Consider the following 22,252-nt stretch of genomic DNA (forward strand, 5'->3'; position numbering starts at 1 on the left):
AGCACCCCATAATCACTCAATATGAGGGGATAATAAATGAAAGATACTGATTATAAATTTTAAAGAGCTCGTGGCAACGCACGGGCGTTATACTAGTAAAACTATAATGAGGCTAGCCACTCTCACAAGGCTCCCCCAATTTGGAGCTTTGTTGGCCGTCGGATCTGCATTCCAGCGCGTCTGAGTCATCAGATCTTCACGACGGTTAAAACTAATTGTCACCCGGCGGTAGTTTTCATTGTCCAACGATCAGGGGGCTCGCGCGGCACGCTGGTTGGCTGGGTCGCCTGTTTCCGCGTGCAGGGCGTTTTTTCCAATCCCCACCACGCGCTCCGCACCCAATCCCCCGTCTCCCCAAGCCCCAGTCCCCACCGGACAAATCCTAGCCTCACCAAGCCCCACACCTCGTGCTCCTCCCTCATACATCCTCGTTAGCGGCCGCCGCCGTTCTGCCTCCCCTCCTCTCTCCCCTACAACCACGTCGCCAGGAGGAAGCCGCTGTTCGTGGCGCCATGCCGCTGCCGGGGTGTTGCGCACACTTCGTTCCCCACAGCCCCTCCCTCATCCTCGCTCATCACCGCCGCTGCCTGCTACTCCCCTCAACCACCGTTGGTGCTTCTGGGTCGAATCTGGCGTTGGTGGGTCGGAGCTCGAGCTAGAGGCCAAGACGGGGAAGGTCAGAAAAATGAGAGACCGGATGGAGGTGCTCGAGACCGGGGAAGCTGGAGATGGTGAGATCCCTCTCCCCATATCTATTCTCTTAGTTTTTCCTCTTCAAACCTTCATTGATGGTCTCTCTCCCTTAGCACAATTAGCTTCACTGGCCATCCGGTGGTTGGATCACGGGCCAACGCTCTGGTCGCGATGGGGTTGAGCTGCGCAGGAGGGGGAGGAGGCTGGCGACAGGGAACCGTGCCAGGGAGGAGGCAAGGTATGTGTTGTCCCGTGTTTTTTCTCTTCACGTTTTTCTCCTACCATGTATCTCTTTGTTTCTAGAGTGGATCCATGCCACCAAATTCTTGGATAAATAATGAGTGCCTAGATATGTATGCTGACATGTGAGTTAATTATTTGGAAAAAATATAATCATATATGTATTGCCAACAATTTTTATGTTTAAAGCAACCAATTTTGTGAAAAGAGTGGAGAGAAAGATACATGTGCAATTTCTTGATGTTACAACGCATGGATACTCGATCTTTAAACATAAGCACGGATGAATAGGTACAAATTCGAGGAAAGGCCAATGAAATAGTTGTCTGTACACATATGTGCCAGTTTTATACCTGGTTGTCTGGTTGCATTATTTATCCGGTTTCAATTCAGTTTGAGTAGATTGTTATCCGTGAGCGATACTTGCTACTATTTGTTGCCATGCACCAATTTGCATACCTATTTTAGGCATAGAAACCAACCATGACTGAAAATCATGTATATGTAATTTAGTATGATTCATGGTGAGAAAATCATGATTCAATAAACGAAAGGTGGTTTGTTTTGCTAACAGTATTGAGTATAAATGTAAATCACAGATCGTACGCTGCTGCTATAGGCTCCATGTTGTTTATGCTAGACAACACAACGGTGCTTGTGTTATCTATAGTTGAAGTCACAGTTTAATATTCTTTGCTTTATGTTTGGGTTATATGTGGTTGAAGGGACGTCCTTGTTAGTTTGCATGGTCTATGTAAGAAGGGGCAGTACAATGCTTGTCAAGTTTGTTTATATTCGGATGGCTGTTGAATTCTGGACAATGGAGACGTGAATTTGTTACGTACATAGGTACTAGCCATAGGATACTTTACTCATTGACGATAGGTAGTTTTAGAGAACTTCTGAAAATTCTAATCCAGGTTTTCTGTGTTCCATTCAGGAAGAACGCACAGTCTGCACTGGGGTATAATTTATCTACTACTTACCTTTGTGTCTCGACATATGCTTGTAATGCATCGTGCTACCAGAGGCCAACATTATCCAGTATCATAGCGATGCTAAAAATGCCTATTGGTTACTCCGCATATTCTCATCTGATTTCTCATATATAGATATTAATTTCCTTTCATGGGAGGCCTTCATTACATTTCAGCAGCAGTTGCGGATGTGGTCGGTGGTTGAGGGAGGGTCTCCGACTAGAGCAGCAGGAGCAAGGAGCTCGAGGAAGTTCAGGTTTGCCTCTACATCCCCTCTCTTTCCTCCACTTTGTTCTTGCATTTAGATGATACAATTTGTGATCATGTGTATGTGCATTTATGAGATCTTTGCTGCTAGGCATAGAGTTTATGGTTACTGAAATTGGATAATAGAGAGTCACAACTTCAGTTTTCAATTACAGTAGTTGATGTGTTATGTTTGCTGCAATGTGTCATGTGTGTTTGAGAGAGAGGGATGAAAAAGAGGGGACTGGAAGCATGATCATTGCTAGGATCTATATTCAGAGAGAGGGATGAAAAAGAAGGGACATGGATTCAGAGAGGGATAAAAAGAGGGGACTGAAAGATCTTGCATTGCGTTTCTTCATCTACCATTACGATTGTGTGTACCATTTGAACATAACCAAGCAGTATAACAAAATGTGCTGGTAATATCCCTTTCTTATTTTGTAATTGGACAAATATTTGCACATGTGCCACATCTATGCAGTCTTTCTAACTGATGCAATTTCTAGGTTTATGGCCTCTCACGGGATGTGATTCTGGTCATGCTGCCTATTATGAAGGTAAAAACAAAGTTATATGTTTCTTCGGTTTAGTTTGGTCTACATTTATCCCAGAGAGCGAGTGTTCACAGGTCCAGTTCTTATGCCGTTATTAATTAGTCTGGATTCTATTCTCGTGTAGAATATTCTGTTCAGTTTGGTCTGCATTTGTCCCATAGAGCGAGTGTTCACAGGTTGATTGCTTATGTCAGTTTTTAGTTAGTCAAGATTTTGGTCTGATGTACTCCCTCCGTTCCTAAATATTTGTATTTCTAAACATTTCAAATAGACTACAACATATGGATGTATGTAGACATATTTTAGAGTGTAGATTCACTCATTTTGCTTCGTATTTAGTCACTTGTTGAAATCTCTAGAAAGAAAAATGTTTGGGAACGGAGGGAGTAGAATATTCAGTTTAGTTGGTCCACATTTGTTCCAGAGAGCGAGAGTTACTGATAAAATACTTATCTGGCTTAAATTAAATTTTATGGATTTACAGACTGAGGCAAGCATCATGAAGATGAGCAGGCGAGTGGCTGATACAGAGAGCTCCTCGAACAGGGAAGTAGCATTGCTGGAGGAACTCGAAGATGAGCTGGTCAATTTTGGCATGTCCAGTTCATGTAACCTTTTCATCTTTACATGTCTTTGCCTTACTACCATTTTATTTTTGCTGCTCTGGGATTAGGTACCGAAGTCATGCATTTGCCTTACTATTGTGCTGATACTGGGTGCAACATTGTGGACCTTTGGTTCGAGAATGGCCAGCATGGCCATGGAATGTAGGAGAGGAATGTATTGCCTAATGAGTTTCGGATCCTCTGTGCTTCCTATCACATATGGCTTGGCCACCTACAGATTCTTGGGTCTAGGTGAGCTCTCCCTCCACTCTCCAAGTTTTGCTTGCTCTTTCTGGGCTATTTGTGTAGGCTAGCCCCTTTCCTAAGTCTCTTATTTTATTATGGATCATGGAAGCGGGAAGTGTAACTCACATTTTTAGAACACTGATCCTTTAGGTATATATAGTTTGGTTTTCTAAAAGTGGATTGCATTTGCTTCCTGATCACATTGAAACAAGAGTGGAAATAACCATCGTCCTCTGTCCGTTCTTCCTCCCTCAAGTTCCTGATCTGAAGCGGAGGGAACATGAGGTCACATCCGCAAAGTGGCGGAAGGGGGCTGCAACGTTTTTCTTCAGTCTGGTAATCATATAGTAATTAGACGGTGTAGTACTATGGCGTTGGTATACTGATTTGGTGTAAGAATCACTAACATGACTTTACGTGTACAAATCTTACAGGTTAATGATATTAAGAATTAGTAGCGTGTTTTTTGTTTACTGCTGGATTTGCTAACAAGCTGTCTCTTGTGTCGTTGTTGATATGTTGACTTGTTGTTTTTTGTTCAGTTGAAGGGTTCTCCAGGCTTAAGATCTTTCTAGGATAATTGCATCATTGAATCTGAAGGTATTTGATTGGTTTCTCAACTCATGTATCGATAAGCATTTTTTTCATCCTCAATATATTGTTACTTACCTAACTTGTCGTATATTTGTGAGGTTTCTGAGGAAGTTCACTTCTTGCACGCGGCGTATAACTTGAGTTGCCTACAAATGATTTTGCCAGTTCGACGAAAACTTAAAATAACCAAGGGAAATTTCTCAGTTTTGTTGTTCTTGCTCTTCTCAGATCTTAGGTCGGGGGTATTAACATATATGCCACACACTAAGTGTAGATCTTAGTGTGAGATTAAATAGGGTAAATCCTTGTGCCATGTTGAAGAATTAGAATTACAAAAAAGAAAGGAAATATTAAAGAAGGGATATGGTTGATTAGGTTATTTTGGTGTTTCTTTGTAAATAATGACATGCTAACTTGCTGGTTTAATTTAGGTGGGTGGAATATAGGAAATACAAGGAGAGATATTCAGTTGCAATCCAGCTTTATTTTCAAAGTGAAACATGGTATACATGCATAGCATGCTGGTCTTTTACTCTATAGTTGTGCGCCGCCATGGTGTCAACTTTGAAGTTGCAAACTGAACTGTAAAATGTTTTAATGCCTTGGGGCATGAATTTTTCTTTGCCTGCTCTGACTACTTCATTTATGTTTATTTATCAGGTTATGCGATCTCCTATGTTGCTGCATGTTGATCTTCTGTTTTGTTGTAACTCTGTTTTGCTGCTCGAGGTTTGCTTCCTTTCTTTCCAGCTACATGTGTATTCTTTGAATTCAAGCTACATGCATGTTTATCTTTTGCTCACGGAATAGTTTAGTTATATTGAACAGGAGCATCTCTGTTATTAGAGACATACTAGGCTCGTGCTTCTTCACAGTGGCCATCTCTTTTTTTGTGAGAAGTGTGCCTCATGGCTTATTCTTATATATTCAGTTCTTCTGCCTTTCAACGATCAATTACCAAGCCATTTTTATGGAGCCGATAGTGTTACTTCTGGTGGTCAGTGGTAACTGAAAATATCTTTCATTATCATTGCTTGCTATGTATCCATTTTTTTCTTTTCGCTTTGCTTTGATGTGTTTGTTTCTATGGAGTCTCTGCTACCCTACAACATCAAGATGAAAACTAAGCATGTGAGTTTCTTGGAGCAGCCCTACATGTGGTTGTTGTGCCTTTTTCCCTTGTTCTTTTGAAATGCAACATGACAGTAGCCAATGTCATATATCAGGGTTGTAAACCTATTAGATTTGGGACAGAGGAAAGTATGAAGATCTTCTTATTATTGCAAAGTAAAAGTTGATATTAGTGCCAACTTAGGTGATCTGGTCCGAAAGGGTATCTCAGCTTTATGAGTTGATAGTATATTTGCATCAAAGAATAAACCTTAGCTTTTAGATAGAATTTATGAGTGAAAGTATTCTGGTGTATACCATCCTTTGTGCAGGATTATCATGGTTATTGTGGTTGTCAATTTTGTTGACAAAATAGATTGATATATTTTTCGGTGTCTTATGGTAGATATATTTGGTCTGCTGTTTCATGCATTCTTCGGCTTTATGATTAATATTCCCAGATATTTGAACAAAATTTAGCTATTAAATATACATCCCGGGAAATTTACATTATTATAGTGGGGCACTCCTTTGCACGGTTTTCAGTATAAGAGATTTAACCTTTTTTGCAGTATCATTCTCCCTGGCGGATTACATATAGGTTGTTGTTCTAATTACAAGCATGCCTTCAGCTCATGGTTCTTATATTTTTGTATTTTCCATAGGACAATTTCCTGGATTAATATCTATACTCGAGATCTAGGAGTCCACCCGAATTTAGTGTCCAAGAAGCCGTTCATCCAGGATCCACCAAAATTCAAATGATATGTGAAAAGCGTGTGCTAGATGTGGGCCCTATCCACCGTTTTGATCTGTCCACTCAGGTGCTTTGTCTAGGTGGTAACACAACAAGCTGCTTATGTTATAGAAACTTATTATACATATAGTCCTATGTTTGTTCTGCTTGCATGTTAGAGAAAGAGCTTCTACCCCTATGTGAGTAATCCTATAGGAATTAGCAACGTTGGCTGTACTTTCAAGCGGGCTGAATCCAATGCAAGTTTTTGGAGCAGTTGGGTTCCAGAACAAACAACTAGGTATTCCCAAAGAGGTCATTCCACTAGTGGCTAGCATAATATTTTCATGTCGAGACAAGTAAGATGACAGATCGTTTCTCAAATAATATGCTGTTGTTCTCAATTTTTATTTTCTCTTCTTTTCTGCTACTTGCCTCACTAACTATGACCTCAACGATCTTTGGTGCAGCGATCCAAGCAAGCAACCATCATTGTACCAGCTCTTGTCATCGCTGAAGAAATTACAGTGGTTACATTGTTACAGAAAGCCTATGACAATTTGCGAGTGTTGTTTGTGCAATATACTGGTTTTGTGGCAGGTGCATGTATGAATTCAGATGGTAGTGGTCTCCTTGTTTACAGTTATAAGAATGATAAAAATATTGATAATGGTCTTTCCACTATTACAATCTCATAGATTAGATTACCTGCTTACATTGGCTCATGGGTTTACTGGATGATATTTTTGATAGACATTTTAAAAATAGCATGGTTTAACACATGAGCTTTCTATTACGAGTATCGAATATGTCCTTGCAAAATGAAACTATTTTCGTCGACGACATGGCTTTAGCGGGTCTTTGTGCCATTTGGCGCAATGGGTCAATTAGTACATATAAAGGAGCGAAATTCTTTGTTGTGCTTTTGAAAGTATATATATATATATATATATATATATATATATATATATATATATATATATATATATATATATATATATAATTAATTAACTAATTAATTAATTAATGATGTATATAGAATTTTATTCCAATCGCAAATGGATCCTGCCCAAACAAAAATAGAATACAAACTGGATTTGAATTGAGTTGGCATGGTAAGCGTGCATTCTTGCTGTGCAAAAATTTGAATGAAGAGGGGAAATTCGCAGTTACCGTCTAAGACCAAAATCTGCGAGATGGAAATTACTGCCTATCCCTGACACGCAAAGCCTATCGGCTCGATTTCTATAGGTTTCGATAGGGTAGGTTTGTAATCTCACTTAATCATGGCATAACCGCCTCTCACCCGGATTCAAACACGTTGGGTGACGGTATCCTTGATTAGGGGGTACTCACTACGTCATCTTCCGATCTGTTAGATTGGGCCGAGAACCCCCATGGCCGTATACTCATGGGCCAGTTCGGACAGCTGCCGCATACATGGAATATTCTATAAGACTTGGTGATCAAGACAAGGACTCCTTCCCACCGGCGTATTCGGTTAGGACTCTTGTTATCCTAGGCCTCTGGTGCATTATATAAACCGAGGCTAGGCTAGTCGATAGACATATACATACAATCATACCATAGGCTAGCTTCTAGGGTTTAGCCTCCTTGATCTCGTGGTAGATCTACTCTTGTACTACCCATATCATCAATATTAACCAAGCAGGACGTAGGGTTTTACCTCCATCAAGAGGGCCCGAACCTGGGTAAAATATCGTGTTCCCTGCCTCCTGTTACCATCCGGCCTAGACGCACAGTTCGGGACCTACTACCCGAGATCCGCCGGTTTTGACACCGACATTGGTGCTTTCATTGAGAGTTTCGCCGTGTGATCGACAAAAGGATCGATGGCTCGCCTGCAGATCAACTGCAACTTCGGCGTCTTCGTCACCAGTTCGACTGGTCACCTTGGTTCGACCAAGAATTGCGCCCCGTGTTTGGATCACCATGTTCGGACGAGGGCCTTCATCAAACATCAACTCCGATCTCTATCAAGATCACGGAGGAATCATCTATGGAGCTCGGGGGCTCAATGTCAACATTGCCCTCAAGCGACCGCGCTGTTTTTTTTGGGCAGCGAACTCGTATCTGCCGCCACCACCTCCTCGAGTATCGCTTTGGTGGAATTGTGCGGAATTGAGTCTATAATAACCCTGGAAAATTTCGTCGAGTTCCGACGGAGGAATCTCTGGCAATCCACGATATACCGGAGCCCTGTCAAATCTAGACGGGAATTTGGATGAGTTTAGGGCGTGGTGTCCAGCTTCTAGCTCGGACGTCCTTTGGAAGATCCAACCGTTGATCGGCTGCGGAATTCCTATATCTACCACCTCTCAAAATTTCAGCTCGATCCGACCGTCCAAACTACGGGAACCTTCCGATTAGTGCATCACTTTTCGGATCTCTTTTCTGCGCGAAAATGATTCCGACCCGAGTTCATCTTTTTTATGGACGGGATTTCGGACATCCCTTTTGAAGGAAGTTTTATATGGGGTATTGTGTTTTGTTCCCGAACACATCCCACTAACTTTAAGATCTTTTGAACATGATCTTCAACATCATGCTGGTGTCAAACCAGTCCGGCAATATTACTCCACGGCTGCCAACCTGCGCTAGACACATCGTCACTTTAGCCGAGCTCAACTTCTTCGGATCATCATCTCGGCAAGCCGAACAAGAGTCTGGCATCGCGAAGGATAAATCATCACCAACATCGCCGCCCCACGGATTACACGGAGCGGGCATACCGGCATCGCCGCACGGTCACTTCATCAAGCCGGCATCAACCACGTCACGACCTGCATCGGCAGGGCCGTACTATTGCTTCTTCAAGCTGGTGTCCATCACGCCGACCTACTTCGACTCATCGGCTGACACCGAGGCTTCGACATCTCGGCTGGACCGGGGGCTTCACCATCTCTTCATCAACCTACTTCGGAGACTTCGGCGTCACTAGCCGACCAGCTCCGTCACGTTAGCTGGACCGAGGGCTTTGCCTCGGCGAGCCAACCTTTGACAGCATCGCCATACCATCGCTTTATCGCCCATCAGGCAATGGGTGTGCGGATTGAGTCTCAATTTTGGGAATCACCTTTCTTTGGATTGCTACAACAAATAAACCAGGTGCTATTAATCCTAGTATTTTTTGCTTGTTTGGGTTTATTTTCCCAAGGAATTATTACTCTGTTTTGTCCATCATCTGTACGCAGGTCTATCAAATGATGGCCGCATTAACGACGGTCGCGTGGTGGTTCGGTCAGTTTCCGTACATAGTCCGGCGAACTCCGCATCCGGAACTCGGACCGACCTATGAATCCAGGCTTTGCCACGCCTTTACCGCATCATGCCGACGCCCTGGGTCGACATTGACTTTGGCGCCAGGCCATATTTCTTTTTTTACTCACTTTGCATAAATTATTTATTATGCAACAATTTTTTTAATTATTATTATTACTATTATCTCCGGTTTGCACTATTTTTTGTGCACAAGAAAACGATCCGGGGACTTCGCCGTCACTCTGCCGGTCTGCACTGACCGTGCTATGTCACCACTTCGGCGTGTCGAGCTCTCCGCTCCGCCACCTCGGGACCGGCTTGGGGGATGGAACCTTGTCCCGCATCAAGCTCGGACCGCGTCATCAATGCCGAACACATTAACCAGCTAAGTCACTTCCATGCTCAAAGTTTTAATTTTTAACTTGTGTTCGGTTCGACCAAGCATTATACTTTTTTGGAAAAAAGTTGCTTGTAAAAAATTTCCCTGTCCAAACTTTGTTTGTGACGCATAAATTTAAATACCCAATTCATTTGGGGGCTTCCTTCATGAAGCTTTTCCACTTGCATATGATTATACTTGTACGGCTTCGTTCCTTGTTCGTGTATTACGCCACAATATGCACCATATTGACTTAAGCGATTTGCAAGCTGGGCTGCCTCGCTCCTGTGTTTACCCCTACGTTCCCGATTGTTTGGCTAGGGAGTAAAGGGAGCACCTCTGCGATTGTCACGATCGGGTCACCCGAGCCGGACCTCAGACTGGGTGAAGCCGAAAGCTAGCGCTCTTATAGTTTTCAATGATGGTCGGCACACAACGAAACTCATGAGTACAAAAAAATCTATTGCACAAGTCTCATAATAACAATGAGCATCGAAGAAAGGTATCAGTGGGGGTACTATTTTCTTCGAAGATGCTTCTTACACTTCACGGTAATATAGCATAAGTTCCCTGAGCGCGCTTTGTCTGTTACAGCCTTATGGCCTGATTGCCTGGTTATTGGAAACACCGTCGATATTCTCGACCGGTGGAGTACATAACACTTTTCGGTCCTTGACCGAAGAGGGGAGAAGCTAACGGTCGGTTAAGACGCGTTTAAAGTTCGGTTGAACATAGGTATGATATAAGTGCTTTGGTACATGCAATCATTCTTCTACCCAAGTCACTTGGGGGCTCTTAAGTTTATTTGAGCCGTTTTATAATAAGTGTTCTTCTTCTTAGTCGTTGCAAAGTTTTATTATTATTATTATTATTATTATTATTATTATTATTATTATTATTATTATTATTATTATTTATCACTCCTTTTTTCGACACGAGTGTGCGGTCACTAGCCGGGGAGCCTAATTTCTCTCTCAAAACCGCTAGAGTTTAGTTTGCTAAACTGGCCTGATGAGAAGTACTCCGCCCTCGGGATAGGAGGTTGAAGCCGTAGGCTGACCCGCTCGAAGTCTTGAGATAGGATGTATCATGTTAAAGCACGACAGAAGCACTTCTTTTTTCTAAGACCAACTTTCAGATTGGCACCGAACACTTGATATTGTTCGGACGTCATGTTTTTACCGACGTTTCTTGGTTTTCCAAGCTTTTTGGCACTTTTAAACTATTTGTGCTTTTCCAGCATTAGTCTCGCAGTGCAACGCCGGACACCTTTAGGGATTCAGCAAAAACATTCTCAGATATTTCTATATATGCATCGGTTTCGAATTGTGTCTTCGGTCAATAGTTGGGTTGCCTGGCTCCTGCACTTACTTCCTACGTTCCGTTTTGTTCGGCTAGGCGTGCAAAGGGAGAACAACTGCGATTGTGCTTCCAGCTCACACGGTTAAGCACCTCAGTGGAGAAAGGCGAAAACTGACTTTCACAATAAGCGTAAACTGGTCAGCGATCCGATGACTATGTTAAATGATGGGCCGTTCATAACATTGGCCGAAGTGTTTACGGCTTGACCCCAACTGTCGCCAAACACTACCGGGGCTATTAACTGGCCTCCCAAAACTAAATCCTCAATATTTTGCTCTTACATTAGAGCTGAGGTTTAATGATCATGCTTAGCATGACAACCCAAAGAAAGGAACCTATAGCGGGACTATTTTCTTTGGAAGACATTTCTTCTGTTAAACAAAATATAACTCTCTACGTACCTTTGTTTATTAAACCGTATGGCCAGATTGCCTTGTTTGTTGTAAATCTTTGCCCTCATAAAGGCTTTATAAAGTAGGACAAACACTCCTCGGCTACTGGCCGAAGAGGTGGAAGCCGATGGTCGGTCAACAAGGTTTTGTACAATGCGGATCCGAGCATTAATGACGTAATGTACTTGGATACATAGAGTCATTACACATAATTTGTGATTTTACTATGGATATTGATCCTTAATTCGGCCACCCGTGCCCGCATTAAGGCTCGGGGGCTACTGGGCTTCGGGCTTATTATTTACAAATATTAAAGGGGCACATTGATCCCCTGATCTGGTGTTACCACCCGACCAGTGTCTCGGGGGCTACTGCATTGCTTGTCCAATGCAGAAAATTTTATGTGCAATATAGTTTCCGAGGAGATTTTGATCCTCAGGTTGGTCGGCCGCACCCAACCTGAGTCTCGAAGACTGAGCACGCTGCTTTTAGTGTCCCGAAGTATTCTGCCGAGCTTGGACTTGATCCTCAGGTCGATTTTGCAAATCAACCTGAGTCTCAGCGGCTACTGGGATCAGCGGTCTTACGTCATCCTTCAGTGCATCTCAGGTTTTAGACCGATACACACCTTGAGGGCTACTGGCTATATATCTCGGCAGAGAATAAATTGCACCAATAAAAAATATTCACAAAAACCAGCCCACATTCGGGGTGGTGCACCACCTTGGAAGCAGTCCGGCATAAAGCTCGGGCCCTAGTGGCTGGCTCCATAGAGGGCATTTCCAGCATTAAGCTCGGCTAAACTCCTTCAACTTTTTTGGACCAAGATGATCTATGACATCTTGGATATAGTCCGACGTTGGAGCTTGGACATAGTCTGGCGTTGGAGCTCGGATATATCTCGGCGTTGGAGCTCGGAAGCAGTCCGGCATTAGTGCTCGGCTGCAATAGATACGTCGAATGCTATCCGGTGTTAGAGCTCGGACGCAAGAGGACACTGCCTCCCTGGAACAACTTCAAACCCGAGGTGTGGCATAAAAATAACAAGGCATTGATAAAGGCCAGAAACTTAAAGGGGCTCCTCGGATACCCGACGTGTAAACTCGTCAAATGCATTTCGGCGATCCTCAAGATCAAAGATGGGAAGATTTGTTGAACCAGTTTCCAAGACCGACAACCAAAGATGAAGAATAGTTTGGAAGAATCGAGGAGCGTCTCTAACTCGAAGACCGGTTCATGGGGCTACTGACGGTATCCTGGACTAGGGGGTACTCACCACGTCATCTCCCGATCTGTTAGATTGGGCCGAGAACCCCCATGGCCATATACTCACGGGCCAGTTCGGACAGCTGCCGCATACATGGAAGATTCTACAAGACTTGGTGATCAAGACAAGGACTCCTTCCCACCGGCGTATTCGGCTAGGACTCTTGTTATCCTAGGCCTCTGGTGCATTATATAAACCGAGGCTAGGCTAGTCGATAGACATATACATACAATCATACCATAGGCTAGCTTCTAGGGTTTAGCCTCCTTGATCTCGTGGTAGATCTACTCTTGTACTACCCATATCATCAATATTAACCAAGCAGGACGTAGGGTTTTACCTCCATCAAGAGGGCCCGAACCTGGGTAAAATATCGTGTTCCCTGCCTCCTGTTACCATCCGGCCTAGACGCACAGTTCGGGACCTACTACCCGAGATCCGCCGGTTTTGACACCGACAGTGGGCGCCAAAACATAGTGTCTTGTCGGCCGAAATCGACTCCCTCCCCGATTCATACATGGTGGGCGCTAAAAACAAACTTTCGTCGGCAAATGTTCGGTGTATGCGAGATTACCGTCCTATCCCCAACTGAATAATATTGTTGAGATGTAGGAAATTTAAACGGGGGCTAAGTTTGTAAATTTCCTGGCATTTGAGACAAGCGCGCCCTGAAGCCATTGTTCCCCTTCCTCTCTCCCTCCATTTCCCCATTCGTACTCCATGGGCGCCAAAACACCCTCTCCTCCCCAGCCTCCTCCGTCCGCCACCCCATCCCTCGCCGTCCTCCTCCACCATGCCAGAGATGATACCCCAACACCGTCGTCCATTACAAGAGATCGGCCTCTCTCATCCACGACTTCGGACCAAGATCCTTGCATCCCGTCCTCTCGCTTCATCCCCGCCGTCGTCCACCTTGCCGGCGCCGCTCCTACGACCGCCTCGTCCACCGCGTCCCGCCACCATCGTCTACCCTCCTAGATCTGCTTCCACGCTGCTGACAGCCATCGCTAGCGCAACACCGTCAAATTCTTAGCAGATGCATACACGGCACCGCACCAGAGGCGATACTCTTTCATATCTGCTCAACTTATTTATCATTGCAAGAAAATAGATCACCACTACTTTACTCTGATTTCTTGTCCATCACTTGATAGTTGAAAGCAAACATTGGTTGCGAAGTTGCCTTTGTCCGGTTTGCAACTTCAGATCCGCCATGGCATGCTCAACACTATACTCGCAATGCTTATGGTTTTCCCCTTTTATATTCCACACTAGTTAAATGACAGTAGACTAAATTTCAAAATTGGGCCAATCGATTTTTCAGAGCTCGCGGGAGTTCGCTGGTGCGAAGGAAGGGGCTCGAGTGGGGACGGTGGTTGTGTGGGGCGATGGTGGGGCCTCGCCAAAGGAAGAAAACTTGACGTGGGTGGGGCGGGGTGGGGGTGGCGGTGGTGGAGGAACACATGCGGTGGGGGCCAGTGGTTCGGTCGGCGGCCCGTGCAGTGTTCTGTATGGGAAGAATCAGAGACAAGGAAGAATAAGGGTTAGGAGACGTAGGATCTTCATCCAACCGCCTGAAATGGTCAACTGACCCAAATGACAAAAGTCACGCGACTTGCATGCAGACATGCCTTTATATTCAGTACCATCATCGTACCTGCTTAGCACAGCTCAGAATCCATCAAGCTAAACAATGTGCCACTCATAATTCCAAACTTGTTGCTCAAATACGAAACTGATATGGTGCTGATATTACTAAAACAGTTAACGTTTAATTGGTCAGCTAATGTTCCTACTTTACTTTCGAAAAGCACGTGCACCACATATAGACAGACAGCAGGGAGTTGCATTCTTAATGTGCTCTGGTTCATCATGTGTGGGCACTACACAACGAACATTTTATTATCCAAAATTTGCTTGCTCTTCTTTAGCATGTTCCTCTTCCATTCTTCTTTAATAAGTACTCTCTCCGTTCCTAAATACTTCCTCCGTCCCATAATATAAGAACGTTTTTTACACTAGTGTAGTGTTAAAAACATTCTTATATTTTGGGAGAGAGGGACTACAAGTCTTTGTATAGATTCCACCATGGACTACATCTGGAGCAAAATGAGTGAATCTACACTCTAAAATGTATCTGTATACATCTGTATGTGATCCATATTGGAAATCTCTACAAAGAGTTATATTTTGGAATGGAGGGAGTATGATAGTAGTACAATATGTTCCTTGTAGTGAAGATGAGCAGGGACATTTGAAGTGTAGAGGTCTATACGGTCGGTTGTGATGGACACTTTGAACTCTTCGGGCCTCTTTGATTCGTAGGATTTTGTAAACATAGGAATAGGATTTGTAGTGGTCTGCCCACTTCAATCCTATAAGATTAGCAAGGAAATGCGGGGAGCTGTGTCGCCTTTGAGAGTTACACTGATATTAATAGTACCACACCTTCATTTGAAGAGAGCTGGTATCCGAACTAGCCGTACCGGCAATACTAGCACATATATTCCAGCAAGTTCCACTTTCCTGATTTTACTCCTAATGCTTACGGTTTTCCTGTTATATCTACACTATGATCTATGTAGGTGCTACGTGTCAGCACTAGCAGCAGTCCACTCCTGAAGCTAAACAACCCACCAATCATAAGTCCAAAGCTTACTTCTTCAAATACAAATTGTGATATGATACTAATATTTGTTAACAGACACACACTTAATTGGTCAGGTAATGCTCCCACTTGATTTTCCAAATGCACGTGGCCACATATAGAGAGACAACATGGAATTACATTTCTTTGAGTGCTGTGACTCATCATGAGTGGGCAACCAACAGTGTATGCAATGAAGCAGAACCTCAAGAATATGCTTCCTCTTCTGTTCTTTAACATGTTCCTCTTTCGTTATTCTGTATTTAGTACGTACAGTTTGTTCCCTGTCTGGAAGGGGTGTAGGGACATCTGCAGTCAACAACTGATAGAGATGGCATGTACGTGATTGATAGGCTTTCAATTAGTAGTGGCAATTCAACACCGTATTTTGCATCCAGTTCCACTTTCCCGATTTATGTATCGTGGTTATGGTGTACCCCTTTTATGTACACTATCGTCCGCCTAGTTGTTGTTTGCTCTTGTTATCATGGTTTGGCAATAAACTCTCTATATAGTATATTATGAACCTATCATCTGCCAACTATCCTTACTTCTGGAACCTATTTTTTTGTGTACTTGTGCCAGATTATATTAATGCACGCACCATATTATAGCACACATGAGCTCACTCATCAGAATCCATTGATAGCACACAAGGGTTTACAGGGGCGCCCCTAAATTAGAATATCCTATGCATTACAAAGATAATCTCACTACTATTTATGTTTTCATGGTTCTCAGATATTATACGTAATTACAATGAATATCAGAATCCGTGCATCAGAAGAATATTGTGGAACACTGCAATGACTTACAAAATTAGCACCAAGGCATTGAGTGCCATTCTGGATGCAATGAGACTCATGCGCTCCCCACGTGTAGATTCTTGTTCAGAATATGATCCTAATGACTATTCTAACCTCGAGGAGTCAAAGGCAGATGGCCTGTCCTGTTCACCCATCAAGGTGCCTGTTCTAATTTGGCAAGGTTTTATTAATTGTGCGTATCTTGCATATGTTGTCTTGCATTTCTTCTACTTTGCTGGACCGCCATCTGCTTAGTTTACTCATCATATATGTCAAGATGTCATGCCCATCCATTATAAATACATATTCCATATGTCATCATACCATGTTTTTCCACTCAAATGCTGTTCTTGTGCATCAGATATCAAAAAGGTAGAGGGTGATTGCCGAACCTGAAGGAGCACCAGCAAAGTCCTTGAAAAACATGGTGGTGCCGGAGTAATCAAACAGGACCCCACTTATATTGGTTGTACAACCAGTGACATAAACCGACTCCAGCACACTATACCCATACTTCACTGGCCACACCACTAGCCCCACCACACAGGACCTGCACTCTAGCAAAAGGTATGCCGATTTCAGTTGCCATATCACCAGCCGTACCACAAAAAAATCCCACTCCAGCAAAAAGTACAGCAAGTACACCGGCCGAAGACCTATCCCAACTGCAGAGACGACCAATTCCTACAGATTGGAACCCCATTCCAGTTATTCCTAGTTTAAAAGACAATGCTTTCAATGTTGTTAGGGACTACATGCATATATTCCCATCATGGGAAGATTATAGTGAAGACAAACACCATTTCACATCTTCCTATCCTAGTTACGTGTAAGTGCTATTATTCATGGTGATTATTTTCCTGTTTTCTGCTAATTGAACACATGAATGATTTACATTACATTGTTGTAAGTAGGCAAGAGTCAATCTGGATAGTCATGACGAGCAAAGCATGTTTGTGCTTTTCAAGGAAGAATTGCAACAGTATCGGTGTTACCTGAGGAAATCACACTTTTGTGGCAAGTCTATAAACGAATTTTCGATGAAGTCTCCTGTGCTAAATTTAGAAGACATTGAATGGAAAAAACTTGTTATGCACTGGTCTCATTCCCAGGATGAGGTATGGTCTATGATATCACATGACAATTTGAACTTCTAGTTTTGCATATGTGCCTTTGTAGGAAATCAGCTCGAAGAAGAATTTCGGTTTGAAAAGAACGACAGGATATCCAAATATGCTGCCTGCTGCTTTGCTCTTGTTAGAACCTGTTGTCCTGTATCACTATACTTGCAATCATACCTGGTTCATTATGTGATAGCAGTATGCATGATAGCTTGCTCATCAATTGTTCGCTCCAAATTATCTGACATGTATGAATGGTTACATTAGTGTAGAATATATCCAATGCCAATGAATTTTTTTAGCTCTGCATTGTTCCTGTAAGTACCTATTGTCCTTTATCAATGTACTTATATTGACGGGTAGTTGTTCCTGTACCATCACTCTGCAGCTTATTTTCCTTTGCCCTCCATTTTCTATGCATCAGATCTATATTTACTCTTACCATAAGGTTGGATAACACCGATGGTCCTAAAGAAGGTTAGCTCTGCATTGCTCTTGGTTGTACCTTTTGCCTGTATCGTTGTACTTACATTTATAGCTACTTGGTTATGTAGCATCACTCTTCATCTTATCATAAATATTCTCCATTTTTTCTTATATTATCACATCTATATTTACTCTTAACAAAATGTAGAATAAAGGCAATGCTTATGAAGAAAATTCGGTGGTAAACTTCTTGAATTGCCCCCCCATCAGCATGGACAAGGGCTTTATAGAGCCTGTCTTCACCATTAATGTAAGTTTGTCCTTCTCAAGCCTTCAAACTTTGTTGTGTATATTTGGTTAGGCATCACTGCAACAGCTGTCTATTTTTGGTGTTTGCATCAAATTGCATGTTTAAAGTTTATTATGTAGTTCATAAACAAAAGTTTGTCCTTCTCAATTTAAGTTTTAAGTTGTACAACCAAGTTCCTTCTTCATACCATGTAAATTAAACTATACAGAGCAAGTGATCTTCTTTTGCACTGCTTGTATGCTTCTGTTCTTGATCCGTAATCCAGTGGTGTGGTGAACCTACCCACTACAACACAATGTCATATTCTGCAATGTCTTAACTTTGAAAAATGTCATATCATTCTACTATTATTTAAACCGTCTCTTTATTTGCCAATCTGAAATGGGATAAATTGACAGCACACTAACCATTGATACTTATGAGTTCTTGATCTATAATCCAGTGGTGTCGTGATGCTGCCAACTCCTTCACAATGTCATTTCCTGCCATGTCTTAACCTGAACAATACCATATTGTGTTAATGCTATTTTAAAATGTGTCACTTTATTTGTCAGTAAGAAATGTGATGAATTGTCAGCACTAATACTTATATGTGCAAAACATGTCATCTGTCTGCTTGTTTATCTCTCAGAGTGAGGAGGATATAAGCGTCAAACAAGCAGAGTCTCATCAGCTAGCTCAGCTGCTTGTGCTGCAGCTCCCGAGCAGGGCTAACCTTTCTTGAACTCTATTGAAGTGGTGTCTGTTTTGTATATTATTTTGTCATCGTGTTTATTTGCATTGGTGGCGATCTTTGATGCCAAGTTTATTTATCTGTTGTCTGCTTGTGCTTTATTATAATAGCGGCGAATTTCGATGCCCAATGGATGTAATATGCTGTAATTTCTTTATTGTATAGTCTAGGTTTTTTCTTATTCATGATGCTGCAGTTATTTTACTGTACATATATCCTATCTTCGCAGTAAACCGGACAAACCATAAAATTACGGTACATAATTGAGCCGTCATGCAAATCACTACATAGGCCTAAATGTAAACTGGCCCACTAGTAGATTTGGGCCTCTAATAGGCCGCGTAAACCGCCAGCCCTATTTTCGCAAGAAAACTCAATGGACTTTTAGGAGGCTGAAAATTAGGTTGGGCCTGAAACGTGTCGAATAGCTCATAGGCCTGCAGCAGGCCGAAATAGACCTTGGCCCATGATTGTGCCAATCACATCACGGGCCGTTAACAGGCAAAAATTGTCTCGGTCCTTCTTTGGCCCAATCAGATTATCAGCTGTGAGCAGGCCAGATGCAAACCGGGCCGTTGTTAGGCACCATATGACGAGCTTTTAACATTACAAGATAAATATAGGGCCGAAATGTTAAACAGGCCTTTAACAGGCCGAAACTAGTATCATGCCGAATTACTAAATGTGCCTTTAGCATGTGGGCCCCAAAGCATAGCGTCTAGGTGACGGGCCGAATCTGATATTGGCCATAATTTAGCCCAAAGCCTCTAAAAGGGCCAGATCTGATCTGTAATTTGGCCCAGAATGTGGTAGGGTTTTAACGGACCGGATCTCATATGGGCCCTTATTGGGCCCGAAGTGTGGTAGGCTATTAATGGACCGGAGCAAATATGGGTCGGCATTTGGCCCAAAACATGGCAGCTTGTTAACGGGCCGGCCCATTAGTGTCCTCAAAATCTTGTGGGCCTTTAGCTGGGCCGGCCCATTATGGTCGGTGAAATCTCATGGGACTTTAGTTGGGCCGGCACATTATGGTCGGCGAAATCTCGTGGGCCTTTAGTTGGGCCGGCCTATTTAATCTTTATGTGCCACGTTTGGGCCGGTCCATGTGTCAACATATCATAGGTGTATCTCGCCCATTGGATGAGTGACACCTGTGCCGACACGGAGCTGACGCGTGGTTCCGTCGGGCAATGAGAATTTTACACGTGGAAAATCGTCATTGGTCATGGCTATTAGCAGGTTATCGGATCCAAAACCGGACCCGATACCTTAACGGTGACCCGTTATGGTAGATGCCACATGTCGTCACCCTTGACGAAAGCACTTCCATGACGTGGCATTTATCCTCATGGAAGTGAACACTTCCGTGATGATAATTTCGGTAATGTCATGGAACACTTCTACGACAGCACATGTATGACTATCTTGATTCTGTCATAAAATTGTCATGGATGTACATGCATGACAGAAAATGTGACCTACTGTGACAAACATGTATCATCACGGAAGTGCCTTGTTTTGTAGTGTTTTGCAAAATATTGAGATAAAAACTTAACTTTAGTTTTTTCTGCAGAAAGCATTTTGGAGTTACTGATTTGACAAACTCGGTGACACTAAAGCACTAACAGAGTATAAACTCGCAGTTTCGGTCAGACCAAAATGTAGTTTAGTTACTTCGAGATGCTAGGGTTTCACAAAGAAAGTGACTTCGGTCTCATCGATCACTACACTTCAGTCAGAAGGAGTTGTACTTGTGCAATGGCCAGGGCTAATGGTGTCACCGAAACCCTCAGATCGGTCGGTCCGAGATGGGTTCGGCAGAAACCTAACCCTAAGTTTTTGCATCATATCTATTCCAAGGACTTTGTTTGGTGGATAGATTGATCTCATATGTGGGAAGAAGAAAGGCATTAGAGCATCTCCAGCCGCGCCCCCAACACGCCCTCCCTAGGCAATTTTTTCGCGCCGGCGCACAAAAATCAGCCCAACCGCACCCCCGAGAAGCCCAATTTTCGCCGCTCGGGCCGAATTTGGCGCCGGCACACCCAAGCCGACCCCGGCGCGCTGGGGGGCGCTCTGGGGCGCCGGGTGAAACGGTTTTGGCGCGAAAGAGCCGCAGGCCCGCCGAGTCAGCGACACTCACCTCGGCGTCCTCAGAAGGCCTCGGTTTCCCGTGAGGAATCAATGCCAAGGCTGCCACTGGTCAACCTCACTCCCCGGGCGGCGCGGTGACGCCTCACTCCCCGCCACGCGTACACATGTCTCCCCGGCGGCTATAAAAAGCGTCGCCCCTCCCCACGCCGCTGGCCACACACGTCGTGCTCTCTGCCTCTCTCTCTCCGTTCCTGATGAACCTCTCCTCTCTCCCTAGCCCAGCTGCGACGATGTGCGAGCGGTTCCCCGACGACGGAGCGGCGGCCAACGACTTCGGCCGCCGCTCGCTGCACGCGGGGGAGGCGCACATGCTTTTCGAAGCCAACATCTCGGCGCCTCCAGAGATGTGCGCTGGGCTGACAGGATGGAGGCTCAGCGCCGGAGGCGTCCCCATTCCCCCATTGCCGGACGTTGACGCGCGCCCCAACTACTTCGCCGGTGAGGTCGACCGTGTTCGGTCGTCCCTGACCGACGAGCAGCGCGCCTTCCCGCAGTACGCCGCCTCCACCAATGGGGCGCCGGTGGTGGGGGCCGAGGGAATAGTAAGGGGCGACGCCTGTGGTGGGCCGCCCCTGGCCAGATGCTCCACGAGGTTCTTGTGTAAACCGAGGGCGGCAACAACCCACCGCTCACATACCCGTCCGCCGCCCCGATCCCCGCCGCGGCGCCGGTCAATGGATGCCAAGAAGGTTTGTCTCCAGCTCGTCGTCCTCGTCCTGCTCCTCATCCCGCTCCTCTTCCCACTCCTCCAGCTCTCCGGCGGTGTTCGGTGTCAAGGCCGAGCCCGCAGCGGAGACCCCCCTCGCCCGGCGCGCCTGCTCGACCGGCATCGTGATCAACGAAGGCGGCCGGCGCGCCTCCTCCTTGGCCCCTCCCTGCTTCGTCAAGCCGAAGATGGAGCCGGGTCTCACCACCGTGAAGAAGGAGCCTGGGCTCGCTCCTGTGAAGACGGAGCCCGGGATCGCTGGCAGTGAGAAGGAGGCGCTCGACGACGCGACGGCCTTGAAGTGGGCGCGCGACGACTGGGCGCAGACGGAGATGGAGCGCTAGCGCCACGCCTAAGAAGAGCTCACCGCACGACATCGGTGAGGCCACGACGAGGAAGGCATCATCGGCCTCAACGATGACAGCAACGACGACGTACCATCGACACAGGTCCTCCAAGGCGACGCCGGCCAGGGGTCTAGCAGGGGCGGCGTCTGCATCAAGGAGGAGAAGACTGGTGACGACGATAGCGACTTCACCAAGCTCACCATGTTCTTCGTGTCGTAGAATGATTAAATTTTTTTATGTAATAAAAATTATGCTATAAAATGTCATTTTTGCCGAACTTTAGCAGAATTCGTATTTTGTATAAAAATATGTC

The 22,252-nt window shown here is 44.5% G+C and overlaps 1 protein-coding gene across 27 annotated transcripts; it reads left to right on the forward strand.

Moving 5' to 3' along the window:
* Nucleotides 1-358: 358 nt before the first annotated feature.
* LOC119285919 lies at nucleotides 359-6,706 on the forward strand. 27 transcript variants are annotated; one of them, XR_005140005.1, is made up of 7 exons: nucleotides 359-731; nucleotides 807-931; nucleotides 1,874-2,166; nucleotides 2,666-2,716; nucleotides 3,198-4,661; nucleotides 4,819-4,887; nucleotides 5,934-6,706. XR_005140005.1 is itself a non-coding variant. In XM_037565248.1 (6 exons), exons 1-6 carry the CDS (start codon nucleotides 729-731, stop codon nucleotides 3,200-3,202), a joined length of 279 nt encoding a protein of 92 aa, XP_037421145.1. In that variant the 5' UTR covers nucleotides 359-728; the 3' UTR covers nucleotides 3,203-6,706. The 27 variants fall into 27 exon arrangements, 3 of the variants coding, with proteins under 3 accessions (XP_037421145.1, XP_037421146.1, XP_037421144.1); XR_005140004.1 differs by having other exon boundaries at nucleotides 3,198-4,164; nucleotides 4,590-4,661; nucleotides 4,819-6,706; XR_005140000.1 differs by having other exon boundaries at nucleotides 3,198-3,900; nucleotides 4,107-4,164; nucleotides 4,257-6,706.
* Nucleotides 6,707-22,252: the final 15,546 nt, after the last annotated feature.

The sequence above is a fragment of the Triticum dicoccoides genome, chromosome 4A, assembly GCF_002162155.2.
Source record: "Triticum dicoccoides isolate Atlit2015 ecotype Zavitan chromosome 4A, WEW_v2.0, whole genome shotgun sequence".
Lineage (NCBI taxonomy): Eukaryota > Viridiplantae > Streptophyta > Magnoliopsida > Poales > Poaceae > Triticum > Triticum dicoccoides.

Bases quoted from the DNA above. Each gene is read 5' to 3' on its own strand.
- LOC119285919 (XM_037565247.1), top strand. The intron at 3,297-3,386 runs GTCAATTTTGGC...CTCTGGGATTAG, and splicing joins AGGAACTCGAAGATGAGCTG to GTACCGAAGTCATGCATTTG. The intron at 3,901-4,106 runs GTAATCATATAG...TTTTTTGTTCAG, and splicing joins CAACGTTTTTCTTCAGTCTG to TTGAAGGGTTCTCCAGGCTT.